At 30.2% G+C, this 22,215-nt stretch overlaps 2 protein-coding genes across 2 annotated transcripts; one reads left to right on the top strand and one right to left on the bottom strand.

Annotated features, from left to right (window-relative positions):
- Positions 1-8,733: 8,733 nt before the first annotated feature.
- Positions 8,734-13,925, top strand: LOC136969692 (acid phosphatase type 7-like). Its single transcript, XM_067263970.1, has 13 exons — positions 8,734-8,803; positions 9,202-9,297; positions 9,365-9,568; positions 10,609-10,791; positions 10,883-10,908; positions 10,989-11,086; positions 11,182-11,244; positions 11,347-11,455; positions 11,746-11,859; positions 11,937-12,062; positions 13,266-13,337; positions 13,417-13,554; positions 13,634-13,925. The coding sequence occupies exons 2-13, from the start codon at positions 9,216-9,218 to the stop codon at positions 13,718-13,720; spliced, it is 1,302 nt and encodes a 433-aa protein (XP_067120071.1). The 5' UTR covers positions 8,734-8,803; positions 9,202-9,215; the 3' UTR covers positions 13,721-13,925.
- Positions 13,926-14,675: 750 nt separating this feature from the next.
- LOC136969708 (acid phosphatase type 7-like) lies at positions 14,676-18,626 on the bottom strand. Its single transcript, XM_067263986.1, has 12 exons — positions 18,397-18,626; positions 17,980-18,180; positions 17,708-17,890; positions 16,233-16,258; positions 16,045-16,142; positions 15,909-15,971; positions 15,694-15,811; positions 15,495-15,608; positions 15,301-15,429; positions 15,150-15,221; positions 14,945-15,082; positions 14,676-14,868 (listed from the first exon to the last, which is right to left on the bottom strand). The coding sequence occupies exons 1-12, from the start codon at positions 18,479-18,481 to the stop codon at positions 14,752-14,754; spliced, it is 1,344 nt and encodes a 447-aa protein (XP_067120087.1). The 5' UTR covers positions 18,482-18,626; the 3' UTR covers positions 14,676-14,751.
- Positions 18,627-22,215: the final 3,589 nt, after the last annotated feature.

Below are 22,215 nucleotides of genomic sequence, written 5' to 3'. Positions count from 1 at the left end.
GAGTCCCAATAAAGACCTAACAACTTTCGAGTGACTAGTAGACGGTAAGTTACAGAACTTATCTACGTATATTTTGTTAAAGCTTTTTTATAGAATTCTTTATAGAATTTATAGAGTTCATTGTCCGAGATCATTTACGGAGTTGACATGTTTAACTTATTTATTATAAATAATAAAGGCTGGAAGAGGATGGTTCCTGTTTAGCAAAAAAAGGGCATAGTGACAGTTTTTTGGATAGTAATGTTTAGGTTGGCTCTTTCACATAGTTTTGACAGCAGTTTTGAAGTGTAACAGGTTCTTGACAAATTAATATTAACAATAATATTAATTTATATGAGTTAAAATTAATATAAATTAATATTTAATAAATATAATTTATCGTGAAATTAAAACTTACAAAAACAATTGAAAATATACGAATTATGTACGACGTTTTAAACAGTTTTTTATCATATAATGACGGTTATTCTTATTTCTTAATCACGCTTAATGTTATCTGAAGGTTTAAAAATGCCTATTTATCTAACGATAATTAATTAATAATCTTCAGGTAAGGAGGGATTTTAAAGCTCTTTTCGAGGTATAGGCCTTAATATATGTTTGATAATGATAACTGATAATGACTCCGCATTATCAGACTTAACCAGTGTCTTAAACGTTAAGCATTAATCGTTTTAATCGTGATTTGCAGCGTAGAAATTTAAATTTTTGTCTTATCTTATTTCGATAACATACAGGATGAATTACTATTAAGTAGTTATAATTAGTAATGAGTCTCAGAAATCCCCTTCGTAGTCTTAGTCTCTTTCCGCAGTCGTTCAGTGCTACACAAAGCATTCGTAATCTCTAAGACTACACATTTCGTTTATAAATGTGTACTTTATTGTACACCCCATATTACAAGATGTAGGAGAAAAGAAAGAGCGTGACTTCACCTGAAGGAAGCGCCAAGAATCGAAGGATGGACAACAAAGTTGGAAGCGTAGCAGCATTTGGAAGAGGAAGAGGAGAAAAAAAATAGAAGTAAAAGGGTAGGAGTTTAAAAGGGCTATCAAGTCGAAGTTTCCTTTATACTATTTCTCTATCAAGAACAAATAAAACAATTAAGCTTCTCGCTTAACGACCTTAAAGACCTAGTCGTAGGCACGGAACTCGGTCTATTAAAATAGTGTATTATCTTCTATTATTTATTATTGTAAAATTTAATCGTATAGATCGAAGATAACTAATCCATTCAGCCGCTTTAAAATTATTTTAATATTTCATATATTTCTCGTATGCCATCAATTAGAGTTTTCGAAACATCGGTCTGTAATGAAACGTTTGCCGATTCCCACGAATTTAATTCGAAATAAATAAATAAAAATTCGTACAAAATATATTTTCAAATCTCACTTTGAGTTGTGACAGAACCTCAAATTTCAAAGCTCATTACAAGATTTAGTAACTAAGTTATTACTTATAACGTAATAAATCTTGTAATTTACTGATTAATAGTGGTTTATGTTGTAAGTTTTTCCTTTTTGTAATATTAGTAATTCAGAATATATGAAATGTATTAATGATTATTCTAAATCCGAATACTTTATGTATTCTCAAATGTTAAAAAGTTAGGAGAGGACTTTTTTTGCAAAAGAGAACTGGTACATTGAGCCATTGCACCGTTTTGGCACATCAATCATAAAAAGTTGCTGACCCACGTCATACATAACCTAAGGAAAAACTGGCAGCAGAGTTTCTCAACATTAATTTCAAATTAAAATTTGATTAATAAAAATAGTTATATCATAAAATTATTGAAAAATATGTCACAGTAAACTCATTGTTAACAAGAATGAATGCGATTATTTGAAACGTAAAGATGGCTTCTATGAACTATTTTACTGTATTTAGAAACGTATTCTATGTTTAAACTTTTACAATTCACATTTTACATAAAAATATACAAATATTTAAAAGTAGTGAAATGATCAACATTTTTATATGTATTTTTTGAAATTTTTGGCGCCTCTATGAGATTGTCAGAGCCCGGATTTGACGAAAAATTTGGGCGTGAAAAATTAAATTCTTCCGAAATATTCGAGGTAAAAACAATTTTTTCCATCGAAAAAATAATTTAATTGTCGAATGATATGATCGTATCTTTCGCTGGAATCACTTCTTTTCCCAGGTGACACATCAAATGTCACCAGGAACCTAACAACAGAAATCATTATTGGACAGAGAAATCAGCATTACCAAAAATGGGCAGGAGAAGAAAGAGGGAGGACCCCCAAATAAAAGGGAATGTTAGATGACGACACAGAGAGGTTGTCCGTCTTTGGAGACGGACAAACTCTCTGTTCGTCACTCATCTCGGATACATCGCTCATCCTGCCGATCCTAACAAGTTATCTTATCAACGCTCCAATTCGACTCGTCGAAGATCGTAACGAACAATCTTACGGACCAGAAGTTCATTGATTCGCCGATCCTCCGATTTTCAAAGGAACCAAACTCGATTTAACTAAGGTATTTATCAACTCGCTGACTATTGTGAACTCTTTCTCTCGCGGTTAGGAACCCGTGATATTAATGATAATAGCTACTTTATTGAGATCCTTATAAAACTAGCATCAAGCATTAGGTCTACCAATGACCGAATGGATAAACCAACTGAACGCTAGTAGTTGATCACGGGTTCGAGCCTCACAAACAGACTGGCCACGTGGAGTTTTGGGTTCTCTTCACGTGTTCAACATCTAAAGAGTTCAGTTGAAGCTTTTACTTTACTTTTTCTGTGATCAGAATTAGCAGAACATAGAGTATACTTATGGTGAACTTCATAAGAATTTGGGTAATAAAAATATACAAGCTTATTTTTAAAATGCAATAATTAGTATTGATATATAATTAAAATAGGATTAAAATAATTTAAATTTAGTGTGTGCATACGCATAATCAGAACACAAAGAAACATTTCAGTTAAAAATAACGACGACTTCCTGTTTTAATATGTCATAAATATCACAAACTGAGAAGTCATATGTCATCAGAGCATAGGGTTAATAGGGAAAATGAACAATTCTCACGGTCAAACAACTCTCACAACGACGTGTTACGCTGATTACAAGCTTTTTGGTTAGCTCCATTTTTCAATGAGGACTTTAGCTCGTGGAGGATTCTGTGGAGGAGCTTATAAATTGAAATTTGTGTTCCTATAACATTTCAAGATACTATTCTAGAGGCATTGGGGCGTCAACCTGATGTAACAAGGTTTAAAAGGAGATCTCGCTATCCACTTCATCCTTCGAATATACTCACAAGTCAATACAAGTCCTAAGCCCTTCCTGTACAGGTATCATTATTGATTCTTTAAAAGAAATTGGATTGAATAGCATCCTAGAAAAACATTGCAGAAGACTCAAATAGACTTGAACAGCCATGCGAATAAGCAATGCTCGTAGTTCGTTCTACGACGGCCGACAGGATCACCGAGAGAAGTAGACTTTACATATTTCATCAAATTCTCATAATTTTAACAAGTTTTAAGTAAAATATACGCAATTTTTATTACCTAAATGTCAATTATTTCTATTGTATGAAGTAAAGGGTCTAATAGAATGTGAACCCAATCTGTCTCCGAATAAACGTGAATCTTATCAGGTAATTGGTGATTTGCAGATTTCTTGTTCTTGTCAGATAAAAACACGGAAAGAACAAATCTGTAAAAAAGAATAAATAAATAAATTAATATATAAAGAGAGCCTAGTCCATTAGCAGTAAAGTAGTAATGTTGGAACGATGCATCGTACGAGATTTAATTCTGAACACTACCGGTATGATGACAACAATGCGCCGATCCTGAAGAATCTTAGGAAAAGAAAGATAAAGAACGCAATGTAGGATGAAATAAATCATCAAATAACTCGAAATGTTCGAATGAGCAACCCCTCGGTTTAGTTTATTTATTCAATAGATGAAAATTGTGAAGGGGAAGAAGCCTTATTCATCCTGTATCTGCTTTAAATAGGTCATTTCATTTGCACGTTGGAGATCAATTTGTAAATTTAAACAGCAAACACAGATTTTACTTGTTAAAATAAATTTGTAGAATAAATATCTTAAATTTTGTTGAGTAATTTTTATTTTTATTTTTTGAATAATTTTGGACAATAGTCTAAATCAGCGGCCAACTCCGGTTCCCGAATATACGTAAACCGTAACAAAGTATATATAGTAAACGGGAAATATAATATACAATAAATATAATTTTACTATTACAGTATTTTTACTATACACCAATTCTTTGTGTGTTATTTGAAGTATTATTCTTTTGTGTACGCCCTTCTTTTCGACGTCTTTTTTCAATCAACTGGTCGATCGCAATCGTAAAACCGAGAAAATTTGACTTCAATTCATGCACATTCACAATTTATTTGGCTTTCTGTTTAAAATGGTCACCCATTCCTTATCTAAATGATAATACAGTAAAACCTGTGTAAACCAGAATCGCAAGGTACCGAATATTTTTTCCGGTTTGACAGGTTTTCGTTTGAACAGATATAGAAAATCGCTCCGAAAATGTTACTTTTAACCTAATAAAAATATATTCAATAACTCACTAAGCGTTACAATACATTGAATGAATTATTTCAAGCCCCATTAACTGAAATGCCTTCAACCATGACCTGTGAGAAGATGTTAAATCAATGCTACTCAGAGTGGTAGTCTGTGGACTGGTGCTGGTTCGCAAAGAATTCCAGGGTGGAAAAATCTGTATTAAATAATACCATGTTTCAGAAGCACATATTATGATACTGGTACAGTTGTCATACCGTGAGTCATTCATAAGTATATTCTTTAAATTGATTCATGCTGTAAGTCTGGTATTCTAATTAATCCTCGCGTGTGGATGTTAGTGTTTGGGGCAAGATTTTGTTCACCCACTTTAAAGCCTAATAACTCCTGTGCCTTTTGTCGAAAATTTCTGAAATTTTACGGGGATTACCGTATTTTAGGGGGATTCATTCTATTAAATTTTGGTGTTTAAAGGTCGAGAGAGTGGGGAGATAGAGGGGGGTAACTTATCACATCTCGAGTAGGGTCGGAATGAAGATTTTACTGTTATTGGGCTACAAATTGAAAAAAAACAATTTGTAGATCTATAAATTCCCACTGTCGTCCATTGTCTGTCTATCTGTCCTTCTTTAATCTCGAGAACGGAGTTAGATAGATGAAAGACAAGACCAGATATGGAAACCTTCGGGGGAGAAGGCGCCGATTATCTATATAAGAACTTCTGGTGCTAACCGAAAATCATGTTATTTAAACTTAAACATTTTCCTCTGAAGGGTATTAGATAGAATTTCCTGGATTTTCTTTACGTGTCTGATTTAGCATCCAAATAGGAGCGAGTTTCCCACAGAAAATCCTCCCAGAAAGAACCCCTCCAGTCTAATTTTTAAATTAAAGTTACATATCTTTTCAAGTTTTATTATTGATGTTTTGCTTTCTTTTATACTTAACTGGATTGAATTTGACTGGTTTAATTCATGAAAAACACGTTTACTTAAATAAAAAATTATTTTAAAAACAATGGAATCAGATAATCAGTCTTTACTTATTTGTACTATTGAGCAGTACACGAAAAAATAATTCTCCAATCCTTTCTGACTTACGGAGGCTAAAAAATTCCAAGACTCTAATCCATTTATTTAAAACGGAATGAGAGCTGGAGTTAAAAAGTAAGGTTTTATTCGTGTATCAAACTCATTTAAACAAGGGCCATTTTGCGACTGGTAAGTTTCACGCGGGCCACATCACATTTACAAATTTTCTTAAAATTATAATTTAAAGTAAGAATACAGGAATATAGATAGGGCAATTAAAACACATTATGTAGTTCAGTGAATTCAACTGAACAATATATAATTGCTGTAGTATTGCTTTTATTTAAATATTTATTTTATTTAATGTACGTATTAAATTAAAATTAATTGTTTTTACCGGAAACTTGCCAGCGCTAGCTTCCTTCTCCTAGTTTTCCCAATATCTGAATTCAAAGACTGAGAATGAGTTGGCTGCTGTCTCAGGACTTCAGTTATAGCTACTACCTAATCCCGTTCAAGAGGCCGCGACTTCCCTCTTGCATCTTCAAGTGGACAGGGTACCAGATAAAGTAAAAATTCTTAATTAGATATAGTAAATCCTTATTATTTAAGGGTACCAGATAGGTCGATTTCCGCTTCTCAGCTTACACTCGCTCTGCATAATGAGCTTTTTATGCCTCAGTACTTGATGCCCCCCCTGTACAATCCAATAAATAATAATACTAATAGTTAAATCAGTAATTCTGAAATTTATTTAAACTAGTGGCATTTCCGTATTTGATGGGGCACATCAACGATATCGCATTAAAAATGCTCTTACAAACGAAAATAATGTCGAAATCTTCAGTTTTTATATATAATATAAACAAATAATATTTAAGAAAAGAATAATATTAAAGAAAAAATTAGTATTTTGTATTTATTATTATTAATTTCGAAATTTTGTAGCACTTCTACGACAAATTCGCTGCATACCAATTGAGAACCGCTGTTTATTAAGCTAAGTTTCGATACGAGTGCAATAAAAATAGAAGTGTTTATTAAATATTGACTATATTCTTAAAAATTTAAATAAAAATGGATATGTTTTATTTTATATTATTTTAGTTTTTGTATTGCATACCGAAGAAACTAAAATATGTTCTTAACTTCAACCGGTACAATTAAATTTCTATTTTTTTTTCAGTTTTTTTACGCTTTTCATTGAAGAAATTACGAAGCAAATATTGAATTTTCATATATTTTATGATAACGTGTTATCAAAATCAAAGTAAACATATTTAAAAACATTTCATTGGCTTTAAGAAACTTATTGAAAACCCACAGAAACGTCTCTAAACCCGAAATCTTTCTAACGAAATGATATTTTATCATAAAAATATAACGCATTTCCTTCTTCCTCGCTAATTTGCTTCATACGTAAATTGGAATATTTCAAAAAAAAAAATTCATAAAAATTACAAAAACAAATAGAATAAAATTTCATAAATAATACATTAAACTGTAGGGTTTAAATAAATTTTTTTTCTCGTATAAAATATGCATATTTACATACATTTCAAATGAGTAATTTGTAACGAGTATCCTATTAAACTAATTGTAAATCATCGCATTAAAAGATTCGAAGAGCTACGAAAATTGCATGAGTTATAATTACTCGATTTAGCGTTATAAATCTATAAATAATTTCTTTCAAATCTTTAAAAATTACGCTTGTAGAGGAAAAACCTGAACGTGCCATATAAATTTACTTATGGGAAGTCCTAAAATGCCAATCATGCGTCTGATATAGGATATATTCTGTTCATTTCCCCCTTTTTTTTTGTTCTTCCTCATTTCATCCACATTACTCTTCCTTTCCGTAATAATACAAATATTCTATACATTATTAAAATAGTAATTCTATATATATCATTTCCTAGATAATTTGATATTTATTGAATAGTTAAGTATATTGATTTATATGTGTGTGTGTGTGTGTTTTGTACGTTCGAAAATATACGTAGACAAAGTACTTATCTCGTGAATAAAATAAGTAATATTCTTATTACAATTTAAAATAAAAACGAATATAATTATTTATATAAAATATTATATAAAAATAATTGAAATATTCATTGGGTTACGAGTATAAATTGAATTTTTAATAGTTCATTTTTTATGATTTCGTAGTAATTGTGACGAAATTATTTTAGTCTTGCATTGTTACCAAATCCAAAATAAATGTATTAGAATTCTGTTTTAATGTAACAAATAAACAATTAATCATCAACACAGCCGAATTTTATGTTTCTCCTTCACATTTTCTGCGTGTTTGCGGCTTGCTGAATGGTTTGAGTTATGAAAATTCTTCTATTCCAACACACAATAAGTATTATTTTATACTAAAATCGATATTATTCTTTTAATTTGAATTGCCTAATCATATTCGAAAGAAATTCACTGTTTAAGTTAACAATATTGCCAATTTTTCTATATTATATTGGAGCCTTATTTCTACAATTATAGAAAGAAGATTTATAGATTTTCAATTCTATACACAAGATAACATTAATTAATTTATTTACCTGTTAAGAAACGAGTAATTTTACTATAAATCTGTATAAATCGGTTCTTTGCTTTAAATTATTTATAAAGTAAAGTAATTTGGACACCGTTTGTTTATGGTTCAGCGGTATATCATTCATTACATGTACGAAAACTGCAGAAATTAATTTCATTTACGAGATTTTTCTCTCATTCATCAGCCAGGAAAATTAATAAATTACACATTCAACCTATTATTTCTAAACTTTAAAAAAAGTACTTTATGCCAACCTCGTTTACCTAAATTATCAGAACTATGGACGTAGGAAGTAATAAATGACACTTTTAACGGGTATCGTCACTCAACTAAAGTATCATTAGTTAATCTAACTAATTACAACTTTAAACGACTCTAGTGTTTATTTATTCTCCCATAAAAATAAATATACGACATTTTATAAAACTCAATATTATTAAAATCGTTCCCGTACGCCGTCGTCATTTTGGAAATTAAAATAAACAAACGATTTAGCCTGCAGCCAACCAGGGAACATGTATTGAGGTCGACGTTTATATTCTTATAGACAAATTTTTTTCCGCTTTTTCAGGAAAGAGCGCGAGATGAAATTGTGTCGCCATCCACCATCCACGTAGCTTCATCCACTTTCACTCCATACTTTAAACAGGTGAGAATCTTCATTTTTCGCAGCTAATTTCGCCTGAAAAATGCTATTTTCTAAATTTCTACAACAATTAATAAATGTAGGCTAACTTTTTTATTGTTTCTCTTGCTTATTTTTTTATGAATTTCGAGGAGTAATGATGATTTTTTTGAAATTTAGATTTAATTGATAATTTTCAACTTTTTATTGCATTAATTCTAAACAATTTCAAGTGAAAACACATTATTTTAATAAACAATAAATGTGTATAATGTATACAGTTGTCAATTTAACTGTAAACTTTTTGAATATTTAATAATGAAACTATTTGTAATGACCCAAATATATACATAAACCCGTTTTCATTATTATCTTTTAAAGATTTCTTTTTCTTTTGTTGAGAATTTTACTTTTATTTTCAGGATAATCCTTTAAAATGTTAATATTTCTCTTTATAATATTAAAAGTGTGTTTGGCTAGCGAATTTCAACCGGAACAGATTCATCTATCGTTAGGAGGTAGGTCACTTACATTTCATATAATTATTGTTAGACAATTAACGAAATGTTTGGGAAACAATTTCAGACAATCCAGACGAAATGGTAGTCATGTGGAACACCAAAGATAATCCGGGAGTTGCGAAAGTAGAATATGGCCCTTCCCCTTCGAAATTAATCTATTTAGGGATTGGTATTAGCGAACAATTAAATCACGGATTGTTATTAAGGCTGACGAGACAATTTGTGCATAAAGTTCGACTGCAAAAATTGTTACCTAACGTCACATATTGTAAGTAATACAAAGTTTTCCTTGCTGCGTGAATAGCTTTAAGCTTTAAAGTGTATTTTTATGATTTCTGACTTTAAATTCCTTCCTTGTTATTTCTATATTTTTTGTTTAGTGTACACCGAATTGTACAAAACTAAAACTTACCTGGAACGAATTGGGATACGTTAGAATTTATGCTTTTTTTAAATGTGTTATTTAATAATACGAAAGCAATAATTCAAATCGAACATGTGCAAAATAGGAAAATACAAAGCTAGGAAATTATAGAAACAGGAAAGTGTGTCCTAAATATGGTCCGTCGAACTTCTATAATAAAATGAATGAGTACAAAAGTGAAAATTTAGTACACGAAATCAATAAATTTAATTATTGAAAGAGGTGATAGGTGAAAGTGAAATAACACTTCCATCTTCGTATGTAGGCAGTCATCTATGACTAACACAACAGTTAAGTAGGAAAAAATAGGTTAGAACTCGGCGTTTATCGTATGTTAATGACTGGATGGAGATTGTCAATGCTGGTAGAGATCAATGCCACGGGTTTATGCTGTCAAAGAATGAATTCTCACTGGAACAGGTACGATCGAGTTTCGCAGCATCGAAATAAAGCGCAAATGGGGCCACTCCAAGGTTATTGTAAAGGTCAATAATCACTACGATAAGATTAAAACTGCATAGAAATAATTATCTGATGTATTCAACACGTAAAAATAATAAAGTTACGCAGGAAACAGTAGTGTTAATAAACTTGCAAGCGATTAAGTTCTGTATTTAGACTGTCTTTGATATTAATTAAGCATACAGAATAGTATTTTGAGATAATAATTATGTTATTAAATTATTATAAGAAAAAAATAACAGCAATTATTTACATTTTTTATCAAATTATTCGTATTCTTTAGGTGATTGATCTAATTTAAGAATGATTTTTAAGTAGGTCAAAGTGTTCTCTCTTCGTTTATTACATTAGAAATGTGACAAACATTTAAAATGTTATAAAATCTTGGTCGTTGACACTTAATTTTTTTTAAACTCGAATAGGGTACAGATGTGGAAATAATAAAAATTGGAGCCAAATTTATAAATTCACAACGCATCCACGTGGTTATAATTGGAGCCCAAAGTTATTAATTTTTGGTGATTTAGGATTAAGAAATGCTCGATCCATGCCAAGTTTAGAGAGAGAAGTTTGGTCTGGAAAGTGGAATTTGTTGTTTCATAATGGTATTTCATTATTAAAATCATTCATTTTCGGTTATCGAAGTACGCTTAAAACTACAGCAATGGATTCTTATCAGTAAATTTTATATTTCAGGTGACATTGCCTACGATATGAACTCGGTAAAATGATTTATTATATTAAGTATTGTACACAAAATATCTTATAAGTATTAATTAAATATGCTGTGATCTTTAATCAGAGATTAGGAACAGTGGGCGACGATTTCATGAATATGATACAGCCCATAGCCAGTGTGATGCCCTACATGGTATCTGTGGGAAACCACGAGATTTTTGGGTTAGTTTTCTTTTTTTAAGCGAAACTAAAAGTAATTTTTATAGAATTTATGTTAATTATTTCTTCGAGTAAGAATAACTTGTTCTACATTTCAGAGATTTTAGAGATTATAAAGCCCGGTTTGATATGCCTGGAGAGCATGATAATATGATGTATAGGTAACAAGGAATTTCCTAATAAATTACAATTTTTAAGGAATATATTTATCAGAAATTTTTAAATTTACAAAATATAAGTATATCTTTTTTTATATTTTGTAGTTTTAAAATGGGTCCAGCTTTATTTGTAGTAATATCGACTGAATTTTACTACTTTTTGCGTTTGCCTCAGTTAGATGCACAGTATAAATGGCTTAATAAAATACTGGCAGTAAGTAGATTTAATTAATATTAAGAGATTAACAAAGCTTTATTTTCTATGTCCATAATGGGTCCGGTCAACCTGTTAAAGGAGGTGACCGAGTGAGAAGGGCGAGGCCCAGTTTCATGAGTGGATACCCATGACAAAACCAGAGATTGGTTCCTCTAGAGCGGCGGCACTGTTCTAGCCAAATTACTAAAAATTTTGAATTTAAATATAATAAAATTCTTGATTATTATGATTATTTAATAGTAAAACAATCACCCACTAATTTGCAAACATTCAATTCTGTTATTTAGGAGGCAAATTTGCCAAATAATCGCGCTCAAACACCGTGGATTATTGTCATCGGCCACAGACCTATGTATTGCTCAAACAAGACGTTCCGAGATTGCTCGTGGGATTTCACATTGGTAATTATTAATTTTATTAAAATGAACTTAATTAAATTAATAACGTTTAACTTTTTTTTCTTTTTACCAAATTTAAGACCCGTAATGGACTTCCTCTATTAAATTACGGCCTGGAAGAAATTTTATATAAATATGGAGTCGATTTAGCTATTTGGGGACATCAGCATTCGTACGAACGTACTTGGCCACTTTACGATAACAAGGTCTGTATTTTAATATTTCTTTTATATTTTAATAACAGAATTTCCTTTTCTTTTATATCAAATTTTCTCAATTTTTACTTTTCCGAGGCTGGTATATATAACGGAGGGTATGGAGATCGGTCAAAAAATGACTCTCCCTCTAGAATTTTATATTTTAGGACTCTAGGCACAGTTAAACGCCGAGAAATGCAAAAAATTCTGGAGTTTTTTCTGTATGTATGGGTGTTAGTGTGTGGGGGCACACCCTCTTTGAAGCTTAATAATTCCTGTGTCTTTTGTCAAAAATTTCTGAAATTTTGCAGGGAGGTTTGTGTATTAGAGGGATTGACGCTATTAAATTTTGGTGGTTAAAGGCCAACGGGGTGGGTAGATAGAGGGGGTCGTGTGTCATATCTGAAGTATGGTCAGACAGCATTTACAATTTTTTATAAGCTCATATCTGCCCTTAAATTAAGCTTTTTAAAATTTTATAATAATTAATAATATAAAAATTGTTTAAATAAAATATCATAACAGATGGCGCCACAATTTTAAATGTTTTTGCTGGGAAAGTTACACAACCAATTGCTTGATTTTTTCCTTTTTATATACAAAGAGTAGCCTATAAGTATTTTAACTATTTAAAAATTAAATAATATTTTTGTTTGTAAATAATTTCTATCAGTACAGAAATAAAGATTTTCCAAACTGTGTGTGTAAAATAATGTCAAATGATTCCTCTTTTTCGCTTCGCAAGAATGAGCTTTTTGTACGGCATTTTCTATAACAACTCTTAATTTAATATCGTGCCTAAGCTCGAGTATTCATGCTCGGGTTTGATATTATGCAGAATTTAGTAGAAACTGGAGTTTGAATTAGAGGAAAGCTCGTCTACGACTTGGCAACAGCGGCGGTGATATCCTAGAGTCGACTAGTGTCCGATTACTGAACGTGTTGAACTAGCAAATGGTTGGGTTGCCGAGATTTACCGTAATAGCAAAGCATTGTGAAATTTTTAAATGGTAATGCAAATTATGGGCCACCCGGTATATATCAAAGTTATAAATTAATATTATCTGCTTTAAACTTCTTAAGTTCATCATTAATGGCGCTATCACTAAGGACGTTTCTACCTACCATAACTGGTACAGTACAGTACATACATCATTAGGAAGGAAACTGAATGAAACTTTATTGATTTCTTATTATTATTTTGGAGTTTAGGTATATAATGGAAGTATATGGTTGCCTTATCATAACCCAAAAGCTACCGTACACATAACGAGCGGATGCGCGGTAAGTATGTTGAACTAATGTTATTAATGCTAACCCAAGCTATCATATTGCATACTTATAAATATTAAAATCATTTCAGGGTAATAAAGAAAGGGTATTAGAATTTAAAGAGCACAAACCTCACTGGAGTGCGTTCAGAAGTAGTACTTACGGTTATCTTCGTATGGTAGTACACAACGCATCCCATCTTGAACTAGAACAAATGTCGGCAGATCAGGTAATTACAACTCTTAATTACAAACAGTTTGATCTGTATTTACTCATAGAATTATATATATTTTCATATCTGATTTCAGTTTGGAGATACCATCGATCATTTCTTGATTAAAAAGGATAAACACGGACCTTATCCTAAGTTATTCCCGAATAATATTTATCGATAACATAATAACTTATGAGAGGAGAAAATTTTCTCAGGAAACTGTACATACATTGTATATCAAAAGATAGTGAGAACCTGTAAATACATATTATTTTTAATCGATAAATGTAAATTTCGATATAAACAAACAATACGCTACCTTTGTATTTAAATGGAAAAACCCAATTCAGTTTTATTAAAAATACCAATACCAAATATTAGATTATAAAATAAAGAAAACATATTTTTATTTTAATAAAAAAAATATATATACATAGGCCTATTTAATTTCGTGCTTTTTGCGCTTCCTATAATCTTCTTGAATCCATCAAAGAGGCCATAGACAGAGGCCAGAAAGAGTAAACGTCTCTCGTGAGATTTGCTTTATTGTTTACTTTTTATTTGTTTTTATTCCAAATAACAATTTTATAAAGCACGTGAACTGCAGTTACTTCAACGTAACTACAGTCCACGTGCTATATAAAATTACTTCAGTGTAACTACAATTAACTGCGATGAGTTATCCTATAAGCCGTATAGAATAACTGTGTTAATTTGGAAGACACTTGTGTTTTTAATACACGTTTGTTATTCACGAGAGTGAATATACATGAAGTTAGTGCCGTAGAATTGATTCGTTCTGCAGGTGATGCAGAAAGTCGAAAATTGGATATGTGGATTAACACGTAAAGAATGAAATCACGGGGTTAATAGCACTGTATTTATTTACTCATCAATGTGCGAGTACCATCTTAATCACAGCAAATATGGCGTAAGAGAACTGCAGTGTGAGAAAGGAGGGCAGTTCTATGTATAATAGAAACGAAACGATTTTAATGAATTAATCGATTGATTAGTTGCTCGTGTTTAATCGATTAGTTTTGCTCCCGCGAAACAAAATCCTGACGATTCCTTGGATTCAATACTTATCTTTAAACCTAAATTTAGTAGGCTACATGAAAACCATATAATTTACAAAAAATAAACTTTATTAGTAAGTAAATGATTAAAAAATATTAGTTATATTGATGTCTATCAAGCGTTTAAAAAAGCTTATGGTGATTGCGTGGTGGCTGAAGACGTTTCGAAATAAGCATCATTAGGAAAAAGTATAGGGAATGGACCATGCTTTTCCTTGACGATCCACGCTTCGTCTATTACAGCGCCATCCTGTGAACGAATTTCGAAGTAAATTTGTTACAGTGTGTATCATTTATAGTTAATTGTAAAAAATAATAATAATTACCTTATCGTCAGATACCATGTCGAAATATAAATGCGTGCGATTTTGAATAATAAGACGAGTATATCCATAATCGCTATTTCGAACAGCGCTCCAACGAGGTAAAAGTTTACGAAAAAAGTCCACTTTTTCTCGATTTCCCTGAAAATATAAAGAATAAAGTCGATTCTTTTCGTTTATTATTAATAAATGTAAATATATTACTTACGGCCGAGCCAGTTGTAATATGAATTGTGGCTCTAGGATTGAAATAAGGAGATTCTTTGCTGCCTTTATAAACCTAGGATGAGGAAATAAAATGTCCATATATAAAGATACATTAATATTTATAATATATATATATATATATTACAACTTACTCTTTTGTTGTACAGAGGCCACATTCTTTCGTAAGAATGTTCGTGAGCCCAAAATGCTAAATCGACTCCGTAATTATACAGCAAAGGTTCTAAACCGTATTTTCGGCTGATGGGCAAACCGACTCGTGTCTGCAGATAGAACTCTTTTAAGTATAATGCAAATCACAGAATACCGAAGCTGATCGTTTACTCACTAAAGTTTGATCCCAAGAGCAATCACGAATATTGTTATTGGAACAATACATGGGTCTGTGTCCAAATACGATAATCCACGGCCATTTTTTCCTGTTTTCTGGTAAATTAGCTTCCTAAATTAATTTATATCGTGGATTAATCCGATTTTAAGGTTATTAAAGTACTAAGACGGAATAATTTTATTAGTTTTTCACTTACAATAAGGAGGTTTTCGAGCCAAACATATTGCCGTTCTATAGCAGATATCCCACCAAGTTCCAGAAAGTAATAGACTTCAGTGGATAAAAAAATAAATAAAGCGGGTCCAACTTTCAAGCTGTGGAAACACCATCGCTAGATATGCATTTTTTTTATTTAACACATTATTTATCAAGCTTTTTCATTTAATTTGCGAGAAAGAACAATAAACAAACCTGTACATCATATTATCTTCGTTTCCTGGCATGTCAAACCGTGTTTTATAATTACTAAAATTCCTATATTTAAACGTGTATTATTTTAACTCGATGCTGTTTATGTATTTATATAATTATATAAATAAATTTTTACCAAAAAGACTCGTGATTCCCAACAGTCACCATATACGGTACGAGTGTTGCTATAGGTTCAATCAAACGCATGAAAAGATCACCCACTTTCCCTAGTACCTGTTGTAAACAATAAAATCGTTTAAATATATCTTTAATCTAAATAATCTTTATATCAATATAGTCCTGTATAAAATAATTTATACTCACCAAATTGAGATCGTAGGCTATGTCACCTATAATAAATAAAAAATGCAAGTAAATTTCTACTGTTCAAACAAAAAATAAAAGTGAAAAAAAGGGGAACATTCCATTTTAAAATAACTAAGTCAATTTGTTTTCTTGTCATTTTAGAGTGGCTTTATCATTGCTAAAATCTAGAAATGAATGGCGGAATGACAAGGAGAAACAGGAAAGAAGAGAGAAGATGCAGATGAACATGTTTTTGACACGATAAGAATTCAATAACGAACAAAATATTCTCAACAGAATGACATTATCTCCAGAAGAAAATCAAGCTGTAAATAATTCTGTGAAGAAAGAACTTGTATATAATCTGTGATAGAAAGAACTTGTATATATATATATATATAAAAGCTTAAAAAGTCGCGTGTCATCAAATCGATATAAGTTTGGCGTACATTTATTTAAATTTTTTTATATTTTATAAGAATTTTTCAATATTAATTAATGACTTTACGAAATTAACTACATAATTATAGGCTGAAAAATTCTAATTATATTCACGTGTAATATTTATATCATTACACCGAAACTATCTAAAGATTTGACGGAATGGCAGGCGTCAAGTGTTATGAGAAGATATAATTCTCATTTAATTTTAATATAAGACTAAATAAGTATCTAAACTATATTTAATTACTTATTATTTTCTTTAATTTCGCAAAAAAAATGTCAAAAAGTTTAATAATTTGAGAGAAAACAGATAGGAATTTTTATGCTTTAATGGCGATATCTGAGACTAACAAAGAAAGGAGAGAGCTAAAGAATAAGCTATGTTCTATAGTGGAGCCTTTTGTTAAAAATATTAAACTTTTTAAACCTAATAAAAAGTATTTTAAAAATTTTCTTCCTTTATTCTTCCTGTAATATAAAAATAAAATTAATTTTTATATCAGGAGACTTGTAACACATCTCTTACGTAATGGTAGGGTCGAAAAGTTAATATTAATCACTGAACACTCGAACTTTGAAACTAAATTTTAGTATTTAATGAGATGAAAGGGAGAAATTTAAGTATTGAATAAACCTCATAAGTTTTTATACCGGTTCTTGTCAATAATTTATCTATAAGTACATTATTAAAGGTAAAAGTTTATCGTTTAAATTTCTTATTTCCCAATTTATAGTAAAATTAATTTCGTTTAAAAATAGAGAGCAAGGTCAAGTTTAATACTTATCAAATACATGGAGTGAACAGGGATTTTTAGTCATAAATTTCTATCTATAATAGAGATGGCATTATTTATTATGCCATATATTTTGTCACCGGTTACCAGTTTTTATATCGTCTCCGATAAAGTTATATACGATGGAACTGTCACCGACACGTCACTTATGACGTAAATTTACTACCTATACACAAGTTGCGACATAGGTTATTACTAATCCTACAATAGATTAATTTGTATCTTATTAAATATATATTGTACATATAAACTAACCATTATGTATCATAAAATTCCATTGTCCAGATTCGGCTTCTTTTTGTAATCTAGGCGCGGATCGAGCATTTTCTAATCCCAAATCACCAAAAACGATTACTTTAGGACTCCATTCTGATCCCTCGGGAACTGTGACGAAACTGTACACGTCACTCCATCCTTTAATGCTACCACATTTGTACCCTAAAAGATAAAAATAACATTGTAAGGTCAACTTGTAGAGTAAAAACGAATCATTACGAGGGAAGAGAGGAGTGAAGAAATTTACTTACAATAAGTAGAATTAGGTTGTAAGTTTTGTAAACGGACAGTGTGAACGTATTGTTTACTGACAATCAGAGCTCCATTGTTAAGAACTCTTCTGGTACCCACAGCTTGTCTATCCAAGGAAGATCTAGAGTTACCATATTGCACGAATGAAAGTTTAGGATTATCGGGGGTATTCCACATCACTACCATTTCCTTTAGATTATCTACAGAAAATGTTTGCAGTTCAATAGTATTTAAAAATGGATTGATGTAAAAAAAATTAAGAAATATGAGAGAAGGAAAGAAAAATGTCTAGAAAAGGATCGTTATAAACATTAAATCGCATTTACACAATAAAAATAACTGCATTAACAAGAATTGTTATTAAAAAAAAAAATGGGGTATATAAAATCGAAAATATTGTATAAAATAAATCATACCACCGATTGCAAGATGGATTTGTTCGGGTTGAAATCTCTGCGTACGAACAGGAGTAACGATAAAGAATACGATGTACCAAAACATGATTCCACATATTAAAGCTAAACTTTGTATATATCGTCGATAACGTTTAAAAAATAAAATACAACTCAACGGTTAAAAAGCATAAAAGTGCAGGTCGTCCACCTCTTTAATACAGGAGTGAGAGCCTCATGACCTAAACGTTGCATCTACCTGATTTCTGTTCACTTCTTTACTTCAGAAACCGGTTCAGTAGCTTGCAATTTCTAAGTATTGTGCCGTAACTTTACCGTTACCGGATAATATCTTTAAATTGTTTTATGTAATTGACATTGAGAATTACGTTCTATGCCGTAGCGGATTTACAAACATTTTTTTTAAAAAAAACTATTAAAAAGTTGTTCATTATAGTTAATAAGGTATTATTTTCAATTTACAATAAAAAAAAATGAAGAAAAAAATTAATTATATTTATTATTAAAAACCCTAAGACACAAATTAAACCATTACTTATTGATGTTTATCTACTTATATTTTTTTAAAAAAATCAATTATAATTGAAAATTTTCTAAAATAATAAGATTAATACATCCAATTTAATTATCATTCTTTGAATATATATATATATATATATATATATATATATATATTATCTTTTGTAACGAGTAAATAACTAAATTGATTTTTACTGAGAGTCTTTTGAAATTAATTTAGTTACAGTCTCTTGTTAAAAATTTAATCTGAATAATAATTAAAAATATATATATTTTTAGAGAAAAACTTTCCCTAAAAAGAAAGGTATAAAAAAAATTATTAAAAATAAGAAAATGTAATTAATGGCAGAATTGTTTAGTCTACTTTTTTTTAACGTTTTTAATTTACAAAATTTGAATTTTCAATTTGTTTTATTTTTAAAATTAAATAGAAAAGTAAATATATTTATTCATGAATATTTTTCCTTTATTTTACAAATTTTAAATATATTTTTAAGTTCGAATAGATGTAAAAAATCAAAAAAAATAAACTTTTTATTATAAAATATTACATTTCTAATTCATTAATTATAGTTTTGAACTAAATCCCCAATGAAATAAATACATTTTTAAAGAAGTATGTATTAGTCTAGGCGGGGAGTGCAGCAGGGGTCCTATGATCTTTAGGGGGCCCACCAGAGAGAGAGAGAAATTTAAGAATTGTCTGTTTTCTTAAAGTTTTTAGCAAATAATGAAATAACATTTTCAATAAGGTTAACATTTATAAAATTTATACTAGATTATCTTTCTACTTCAATATCATTATGTTATTTCTTATTTGTATAAGCAGGGGCCCCCAAAATGGTCTTTGCACCGATGTTCTCCCATTCTCTCGGTGGACCTTGAATCTAAAACTAATATCATTCTAAATTCGTTTGAATAAATATAAATATCTCATTAATGTAATTATTATATATGAAAATTAAGTAATTAAGTTTATTAAATTCATAAATAAAAGATCTTTTATTTTTCATTTCATTGAATTAAAATTATATAACGATAATTTACATAATTTTTACTTTAAATTTAATTAGTTTCGTGTACAAAAATTATTAAATTTTATAAAACATTTTTTTTGCCTCGATATATATTTTTTTTTTAATATAAGGTCAAAATATACATTATTTATGGGTAAAAACAATACTTTTTTTACCTATAAATATTGGTTTAAAAAAGGTAAAAAAAAGGAGTATTTTTTAGATCCTGGGAGCTCTTTCCGATAGCAAAGTTGCTTATTTATAAAATGTCCAAATTATAAGTTGTATGCGAGTCAACAGTTTGGTATTTTATTGAGACATTTCAGCTATCTGGCTGTTACGTATAACAGAGAGAAAGTTTGGTAATCGATTAAAAAATGACCCTACCCAAGATTTTTACATTTTTGGCCTCAAAGGCCCTTGAAAAACGTCGAGAAGTGAAAAATGTTGCGGTTTTATTTTTGTATGTATGGATGTTGGGGTGTGTATTGTGTGTGGGGCCACGGTTTTGTTCACCCAATTTGAAGCATAACAACTCCTGTGCGTTCTGTCGAAAATTTCTAAAATTTTGCAAGGTGGTTTGTATATCAGGTGAATTGACGCTGATAAATTTTAGTGGTTAAAGGTCGAAGGGGTGAGGAGATAGAGGGGATCGTGTGTCATATCTCGAGTGCGGTCGGACTTAATGAAGATTTTATATATATATATTTTTATATTTATATTTATAAAACTCATCTCTACCCTCAAAATTAAGCTTTTTGCTATTTTATAATTATTAATATAAGAATATTTTAAATAAAATGTCATAACAGATGACGCCACACACAATTTTAACGTTTTTACCGGGAAAGTTACGCAACTGGTTGTTAATTTTTTTTTAATATTTTATATTAATTTTAAAAAATTTATTCGTGTTAGTATTCTTATAGATCAATCTTCGATAATTAGATTGAATAATTTTGGCTTAATTTTGATAATGTTGATTAAAGATAATTAGAATTTGAAGTAATAAATATAGGCCTATATTACTATATATTTGATAAAAATGGATTTGAAATTTTTTATATAACTGTAATCTCATGATCAGAATTTCTGGAATTAAATTACAGTAATACCTCGACTTACACGAACACGGAGTTACGCGATTTTCAAATCTCGTCGATTCGTCTTTTGTTTGAGCGCCACGCAACTCTTGATTACTCACTCCCCCTCACACTATTGTTCGGCTTACATGTTCGGACATGTCGCGCGGAATCGACGCATAGCTACAATTTATTTTGTGTTATTTATTTCTGTGTTTGTTATATCTACGGAGACTTGAGAGACTCTACTATATCATCCAAACAAAGTAGAACTGATTCTTCTGCATCAAACAAGAAAAGAAAAACTTTATCTTTGGAATGTAAAGTTAACATTATTAATGTCTTCGATACAAAAATGAAAATTTGTGAATTGGCAAAAAAGTTTGATCTACCAGAATCGACGGTCAGAACAATTATAAAAGGTAAAGAAAAAATTCTCGAAGCTGTGAAAACTTGACAGAAGGCCTCAGTTCAATTGAAAAGGGGTTACAAATTTTAGAAAATATGCAGAGTGCATTTCTTCTACAAAACGAGAAATAAAAAAATTATTATCATGAAGAAATTTTGCGGGAGAAAAAATAATCTTTGAGCCGTCAGACGAATTTGTTAGATCTTATGAAGCCTTCTACGTCAAAATAACTTCGGTTTACGATTTTAATAACATAATTTGTTATACATATGTATTATCTAAGATTTTATTAAATGTTTTTTTTTCTAAATTATTGTTTTCTTTAGTCTCCGGCCCCAATTAAAAATAATTTGCACGTATTTATATGCGAAATTATACCCCGACTTACGCGGTTATCGCTCGGTCCCACCTATCGCGTAGGTTCGGGGTATTACTGTATATATTTCAAGTAACATCTGAACTTACACTGACACTGTAACACTGACTCTGCTTCACGCATTCGTGGAAGTACAGTGTAAAATTTACAACAAATCAAAAAGAAATATGTATCAAAAACTATCATAAAAATTGCGCATTTCTTCCCATTTACGAATCTCTTCAACAGTAGAGAACTTTATATATATATATAAAAAAAAAACATTTTTAATCCAGCAACGAGTTGCTTAACTCTCCCGGAAACTTTGGTGACACCATCTGTTATATTTTTAACTATTATAAAATTTTTTTCTTGCGAAGACACAATGCAGTGACAGTAGATTTAAAACACTGGGCAAATTTTCATCCCTTATTCGGTCCA

This window comes from Centruroides vittatus, unplaced genomic scaffold (genome assembly GCF_030686945.1).
Source record: "Centruroides vittatus isolate TY-2023 unplaced genomic scaffold, ASM3068694v2 contig_18, whole genome shotgun sequence".
In the NCBI taxonomy this organism is placed as follows: Eukaryota; Metazoa; Arthropoda; class Arachnida; order Scorpiones; family Buthidae; genus Centruroides; species Centruroides vittatus.
The sequence above is the reverse complement of the archived record's forward strand: the minus strand, read 5'-3'. Positions and strand labels throughout refer to the sequence as shown.

Coding starts and splice junctions, on each gene's coding strand:
- LOC136969692 (XM_067263970.1), top strand. CDS start 9,216: ATGTTAATATTTCTCTTTATAATATTAAAAGTGTGTTTGGCTAGCGAA. Junction 9,569..10,608: donor GTTACCTAACGTCACATATT/GTAAGTAATACA, acceptor AAACTCGAATAG/GGTACAGATGTGGAAATAAT. Junction 10,909..10,988: donor TTGCCTACGATATGAACTCG/GTAAAATGATTT, acceptor ATCTTTAATCAG/AGATTAGGAACAGTGGGCGA.
- LOC136969708 (XM_067263986.1), bottom strand. CDS start 18,481: ATGTTTTGGTACATCGTATTCTTTATCGTTACTCCTGTTCGTACGCAG. Junction 17,891..17,979: donor ACAACCTAATTCTACTTATT/GTAAGTAAATTT, acceptor TTTATCTTTTAG/GGTACAAATGTGGTAGCATT. Junction 15,083..15,149: donor ATATTACAACTGGCTCGGCC/GTAAGTAATATA, acceptor TTATATTTTCAG/GGAAATCGAGAAAAAGTGGA.